This window comes from Choloepus didactylus, unplaced genomic scaffold (assembly GCF_015220235.1).
Source record: "Choloepus didactylus isolate mChoDid1 unplaced genomic scaffold, mChoDid1.pri zz_scaffold_177_ctg1, whole genome shotgun sequence".
NCBI lineage: Eukaryota > Metazoa > Chordata > Mammalia > Pilosa > Megalonychidae > Choloepus > Choloepus didactylus.
Window position 1 is genome coordinate 26,977 of NW_023637638.1, and position 7,249 is coordinate 34,225.

Consider the following 7,249-nt stretch of genomic DNA (forward strand, 5'->3'; position numbering starts at 1 on the left):
ACGGGCCCGAAGGCCGTTCCAGCCCCACCCAAGACGTGAGAAAGCTTAAAATGAACCCGGGGGGACGGGGTGGGGGCAGGGGGAGGGCGATAAATAAAGCCAGTGGCTGAGTGTGGGGTGGGAGGGTGGGAGGGGGGCGAAGGGGTGCAGAAAGGCACAGGGCGGGGGGAAGCCGACTCAGCCGCCCCCCGAACACCGGTTTGTCGAGTCAGAGGTCACGTCGGGCGGGCTGGCCGGCTGCGGTCCGAGGACTGGTCGGGAAGGAGCCGCGAAGGCTGCGAGGTCTGGCTCCAGCGCTCAGTCTCGCTCGCCCAGAATCTCCCGCAGGAAAGAAGGCGCCGCGCACCCAACGTGCCTCCGCCCGGGGCAGGCTGAGGGGACCGTGGAGCCCACGTCAGCAGTGGGGACTCGCTCGGGTGTGTCTTTTGCCTTTGGGTGAGAGAGAAAAGAGGGCACCACAGGGTGAGCAGGGGGCCACAGCTGCACCCACCCCTCGGCAGCTCCCTCTCGGGACAGCTTGACTTTTGGGAATGAAATGGCAGTGGTGGGCTGCTTGCCGGAACGGACCCCAGGCCTGAGGCCACTAACTCGGGGGGCTGCCCGGGAAGGCTGGGGGCTGGCTCCCCGGGCAGGGGGAGCCACACTCGGGGCCCAGCACTGCCTGGCTCTGCTGCGTGTGGGCAGGCAGGTTGCCCACCCCTCCATGCTTCGGTTCGTGTAACCTGGGGTACCACAGGTGATCCCAGCTGGCAGCAGGAGCAAGCAGACACTGGACTAGAACGTCTTGTGGGTCAGTCCTTTTCAGGTTGTTTCTTAAGCCTTGGAACCCTCTCTGTGCTCTGCGCTGTGTGGCTCCCCCAATTATTACCTCATTTCTAGAGGGCCCATAAGGGTAGGCACGCCATAGGACACCCCAGGTCTGAGTTTTACCCTCTCCGCAACCCCAGGGAGGCTCCCACTTTAGCGATAATGGAACTGGTAGCAGAGAGATCAAATATTGGGTTGAACCATATCAAATGCTGATATTTGACTATTTTAAGTGGATGCCGCCATGCCCAGGAGGGCGGCTGCCTGGGGCCCGTGGCTCCTGAGCGGTGCCCTCTCGTGTCGCCACTCAGGGTGCCCTGCAGCTCTGACCTACACGGGCATCGTGCAAGACGGCCGATGCTCCGGTGGGGACGTGCCCGTGCAGCCAGGCCTTCTTTCTCGAATGTGGCTGGCGTCAAACCTGGGCTCACACAATTTTCTCAGGCCTGAGTGTGAGCCTTGGATCCCTGCCCTTCCCCTCTCCGTGCCTCAGTTTCCATACCCATCAAATGGGGACAATGAGCCTTCTGCCTATTCTGCTAATAGCAGGAAAGAAAACCTCCGGGCGCTGGGGCTGGCTGGGGCGCAAGTTGTCCCTCATTCTCCTGGTTAAACCAGGGGTTGGCCTCATGGTTTAACCCTCTGCTGGGCTCTCTTTTTGGTGGGTTGTTTTGGCTTCCTCAGCTACGTGGTAGATTTCTCAAGGGCAAGGACTGTCCCCCAACATATCAGGCCAGGGCCGGGTACGGGATGAGGCTCAGGTGAGGGCCTGACTGCTGGACTGATAATCCTTAAAAAGCATCCGGCCACAGGGCCTGGCACCCACAGCTGCTCAAGAAACAGGAATTACTCTGATTATTGTGGAGAAGGAAAACGGCATTGAAAAATTAAACACCATAAAGGGGAGGATGGTAATAACCATGTTACAGTTACAGGTAATGGTTAGGGATGGTCTCTGTTGTTGTTTTGGGTCCCCTCTGCAATCACCACAGGCAGGGACAGGCTCTGGCACACCTGTTTCCCCCATGCCCAACACAGCTCTCCGTGGACATGAAGAACTGGAACTGTCACCTGCCACATGACAGCTGTAGAGACTGAGGGGGAGAGGCCGAGGGGCAGGTGGGAGAGTGGGGAGTGGAAGAGGAGATGGACGGCCACGAGGAGCGGCTTGGCACTCACTGGGGCACTTTGGGGGGGCCTGGGGTGAGGGGCCTCCCTGGGGGTCCGTGGTGCCTGCCCCCGTCTCGCTGGCCAGGCTGCTCTGACTCCCGGACAGGTGGCCGGGCAGGGAGGTCAGCCCTGTGCTGGGGGTCTGCGTGCTGCCACCTGCAAGAGACCACATGTGGGGCTGAATGGCTCAGTGCCGGCCCTCGAGTGGGGACAGGGATGACCTCTTGAGCCCATCTGCAGTAACTACTCCTGTGGGCCATGGGGGTGTCGAGGGGACCATGCCCAGCAGCCCCCCAGCCACATGGCTGCTGGGTTCCAACCTGCTGACGGGGCCAAGATATATAACGGCAACAGAACGGGGTGGGGGGTCTTTTCACAAAGTGCCAGGCAAAGTTGCCAATATGGAAGTTGGGAATTAACAGATTTTTCCTGCCTCTATGGAATGAGTGTGGAGAGAAGGGTGCACATTTCAGTTAATCAAATAAGAGAGATTGTAGTTGCTGCTTTTCTAACTAAAGAATCCTCACTCAAAATGACTTGTCAGCCCTTGCCCGGCCTGGAATCCTGCCCCATCCTTCCCTCTCTCCCAACCACCGGTCACAGCTGAGTCGGTGCAGGGAGGGGACAGGAGCACCAAGGTGCGGGTGGGATAAAAGCTGCTGGAAACCAAGGCTGGCAGGCAAGTTTCCTTTACCCTTTTCTGACACAGAATCTTTGGCCTAAAGGGGCCCAAGAGATCTAGTCCGGGGACAGTTTGCTTCTCTCGTGCCATCTCTGCCTGTTGATACTGACCACTGGGAAAATGGCATCAGGGAGGATCCTGAGGCCAGGCCAGGGCTCTGTGATCTACTCGCAATGTCTGCCCTGGGCCCAGCAGTGGGGGTGGTGGCACACGTCCGGGCATTTGCCACCTCTGATCGGCCCAAACTCCCTCCCCCAGCAGGAATTCCTTCCATACCAGCCCTGGCCCCAGAACAGCCCCCCAAGGCATTTAATTCCAGTTGGGGGTAGGTGTGGTTATTACAAAACTCTCTTCCTTTGCACTTACACCAGCCTCCCTGCAACTTCTTTCAGAGACTCTAGTTCTAACCGGTGGAGCAGCTCTGAATAAAGCTGGTCCTTTTCCCGGGAAGGCCCTTCAACATGTTTAAAGGAAAGGAAAATGTGTGTCCCAAGCCTTTTCTGCTCCAGCCTCAATATTCCAATTAATGCCCTTTCATATGACACAGCCACAGGGCAAGCTCAGAGATGTAAAAGTCAGAAGGAACTTTGCAGACCAACTGCTCCATCTCTCTTGTGCTACAGAGAAGACAATGGAAGCCCAGGAGGTGTGCAGACAGAGGGACACAGGGAACCTGGCTGGACCTGCCTCACCCCTGGCCTGCCCTCCTCCCACCCCTGCATATACAGATGACCTCGCTTCACAGCCTGCTCCTCAGGGGTGCTAATACTTTCAGGGCCACTGCCCCCCACCCACAACCAGAACAACTCGGCAGACACCTGCTGGGCAGCGGCAAGCTGGGGAAACAGCGAAGCCCCTCTGCAGCTGGGGCTTCTGGAACCAGCAGTGTCACTTCCACACTCACCTGATTCCCCCAAGGGTTTGTCGACTTTTGGGTCTCTGACCCCGGCGGGTGGGAGTCTGTCCTCCGGGCTGGAGGAGCTGATATCGGAGTCGCTGTCACTGTCACTGGAAACCACTGGAAAAGACACAGATTCCAACCCAGGAGGTCACCCCCGTCGGCCAGTGCAGCATCTCCTGCTGTGACCAAATGGCCCAGAACCTCAGCCGGCCCTTTGATTTGGGGCATGAGACACAAATGGCCTGGAAGGTTGGGTACTGGCCCAAGGCCCCACCATGGGTTCCTGGAGGAGCTGGAATGAGAACCCAGCCTGCTGGCTCCTGGTTCAGCTCCTCCAGCAGAGTCATGAGTGGTTCTGGGCACGGGTGGTGCAGCCACACCGCCAGGGCTGGAATCTCAGCGTCTGCACTTACAGGTGCCGCAGGTTCCTTGTCTGTAATATTTCCTACCTCATGGGGTTGTTCTGAAGCTTCAAAGAATTACAAGTGTGACGTGCCCGGGACGCTCCATGAGGTCAGCTGTGATTATAATCTTCATTACTGCGTGGTGTTGCCTTGCACCTTTAAGCATTGTCAGGTGGAGGCCTCAGGGCAGTGGTGCCTGCTCCAAAAGTGACAAGCAGCTTCCACCACAGCTAGAGGGGCCTGACTGCTGCAGGGAGGGGTGATGTGTGGAGGTGGCCGGCCTGGGCTGTACAACCCCCTCCCCAGCGGCAGGCCGCCGAGGTCGCACCTGGCCACACTGCCTGACCCTGGCCCAGTGCGCTGCATTTGCCCCACACAATGCGACTGGTGGCCTTGTGGGTCTCTGCCTCACCGGGAGGCCCTCCTGCCCTTGCCTGGCACACTGCAGGACACTGCTGGGTCTCGGTGATGCCCTTCTGCCCTAACAGGCCGTTCAGACAGTCCCCAGGGGAGACAGGAGGTGGGCCGGGGCGGCCCCTCGGGGTCCAGGCCCCTGGCCTTGGTCGTGCCTTCCCCAGGTGGCTTGCTCAGGGGTTACCCCGAGTCCACGTGCCCCCGTGGTCAGGTGGGGCCACTGATGCCCGCTCTGCTCCTCCCACAGGGTGACCACAAAACGGTGAAGGGCTCTCAAAGGCTGCCATGCAATTCAAGCCTAAGTGTTGCTGGACGAGGTGAACAGAGTGCCCTGGGGTCGTGGGTGCATCGTCAGCAGGGAGGGGCGGGGGTCTCTCGGGGCTGGAGGGAGAGCTCCTGTGGTGGGGAGTGGGGTGGGGGAGAGGGGAGGGAGCCAGCCCATAACCAACAACCACTTTGGTAAAAACCCTCTTTTCTGGTGTAAGCAGGATGATTGCTGGCTGGTTTACCAACACTGGGAGTCATAATACAGAATATATTCATACTTCAAACCTTCTATTTTTATTTTAAACATATCCACGTGCATCCACTCACCAATCTTTTGCTGTTTCTCTGAGATTGGGCCCACACGGTCTTTCATGTATTAGCTGCATACATATGGCTTTGTCTGGGTCCCCGACTCAGACAAATAACTTAAAAGACACTGGCAAAGTAATCTTTCTATATTTTTCCATTTCTTCTTCCATTTTTTACAGTTGCCCTGTCCACACCTAAATCAACGGCATTTGTTTTAAGCAAATTGCCTCTATCAAGACTTTGCAAACTTTTGGTTTTAATGAAACAATGCTCTCTTTTCTGACTCTTTTCATCAACTTTCATTAATATTTAATTAAGCTAGGTAATTATAATAAGTGCACCTGCATAAAAAGGTTTGGGATAAAAGGGGACCAGCTCTCCTAGGTGTATAACTCACTCAAATGGTGGGGCAGGAGTGAGCGTTTCACCCACGGAATGGAAAGTGCTGGTTATGGGGGGAGTTGGTGGGGCCGGCTGTGTACACTAGGCACTGTGTGACATCAGGCACTCCGTCATCTAAAATACCCTGTGCCACACGTGCCCTTTCTGTGGGAGATGAGACTGCGGAGGATCCATCGAGACTGGGCTGGCTAATCAGTTTCATCTGATGGGCCAAGCCCTGCAGGAGCAGCAAGTTGAGAATTCAAAGGAATTCGGCCGAAGAAGGCAGCGACAGCTGACCTGTGCGGGAGTGGGGAACGGCAGCACCTCTGCCCCGTGTTTTCCATCCGGATCCACAGCCTTCTGGAAAGCCTCTGTGCCTTCTGCCTGTGTTACCTTTCGGGCAAGGGAGCCACAGCTCACAGCACCAAGCGGCCCGGGGCCCGAGCTGGCTGACCACATCAGCCTGAAGAAGTTCCCTCCCGTGCTTCAGAGCACGTGCCCCCTTATCCCTGCAGCTCTCCAATCACCGTGCCCTGCCCATACTGCCTTTGAAATGGTTCCTGCATCAGTCGTCTCCTCACCATCATCACTGCCCTGCGTTAGCTCAAGGTCTCATCACCTCCAGTCTGGACTCCGGTGACAACTCCCCACCTGGGCCCACCTGCGGCGCTTCCCTGCCAGTTCTCCCTCCACGCAGCTGCGGGTGCTCCAGCTAAAACACACAGCCTCGCCTAACCCTCTCCAAAGGCTTCCCTAACCCACTGGAGCAAGTCCACGCTCCTGACCCTTTGTCTCCTTCTCCAGCCTCACCCACCCCACCCGCTCCTCCACCCCCAAACGGCGCGGAGCTCCTGCCAAACGCTGCCGATGGTTATCTCCTGCTGCAGAGGCTGGCCTGCCCCTGCCCTGCATCTCCTCCGCCAGGAAGCCTCCCCTCACCCCATCGGTGCCCTGGCTGGCTGCATGCCCTGTGCGTTCCGCTCCAACGGCACCAACCACTTTCTGCTTTAAGCGCTAGAGGGTCTGTCTCCCCGACTAGACCGTGGGGCCCCTGGAGCGCAGGGACGGAATCGTAGCTGCAGATGAATGAGGTTAGAGTGGCTCTCCTCTCCTGCAGCTCAACGTGGGCCGCAACGAAAGCGACAGCAGTGGTCCTGTTCTCAGCCTTTTCCTGCTCTGTTTCCTTCCTTCCCCTGCCCTCAAGGAAGAGTTCTGGTCCCATCTTTTGGGCTTTCATGATGTAGGATTGAGAGGCGACGGGGATGGGGAGCAGCTGTGGCTCATGTGCCCCCTTCAGAGTAGGTGAGAAATCCAAGTGGAACCTTGACTTGTTGTGGAACTGAAAAGCAGTTTCCTGGACTGGGTTTCTTTGATGGTGAATGATGGAGAAACTGTCCCTCGCGGCTGTCGGCTTTATAAGCACCTACGTGTTTTGACTCAGTCACTGCGTGAGAAACACTTAACCCCGTGGGTCCTCAGACAAAGAGGGTGTGCAGGAGGCAGGGTTCCTGTTAAACACCTGGAGCAGGTAGCTCCCCATTGCTCCCCTGGGGCAGCAGCGGGGAGTTGGGGAGGATCTGGGGTTCCCTCTCCCCTGGGGGAGAGTAGGGGACCTGCACCCTGGACCCCGTAGTGTTAAGCTGTGGGATATCCCTGGCAGAACACGGTGACTGATCTCAGCACTGGTTTCCGCATCTCTCTGGCAGAGTTGCCTAAGGATTCTCCACTCATTCTTCTTGCCTTGGAATGGTCCATCTCCCCGTGGTTGAGATGCAGGAGCTATGTAATGCTGGCACCCATGGGGATGTAGGGCTCGAAGATATAAGCAACACCTGGATCCTTTGGCATGAGTGGGCAGATGCCAAGGGCACGCACACCCCTTCCCATCAGAAAAGGACGGTGGGAAGAGAT

The 7,249-nt window shown here is 57.4% G+C and overlaps 1 protein-coding gene across 1 annotated transcript; it reads right to left on the reverse strand.

Moving 5' to 3' along the window:
- Positions 1-297: 297 nt before the first annotated feature.
- LOC119525998 (translation initiation factor IF-2-like) lies at positions 298-3,708 on the reverse strand (the record flags this gene model as incomplete). The annotated part of the gene is made up of 4 exons (XM_037824782.1): positions 298-429; positions 558-670; positions 1,822-2,133; positions 3,564-3,708. Coding segments are annotated over 4 exons (702 nt in total), but the record flags the coding sequence as incomplete, so codon positions are not given.
- Between the last annotated feature and the right edge of the window lie 3,541 nt (positions 3,709-7,249).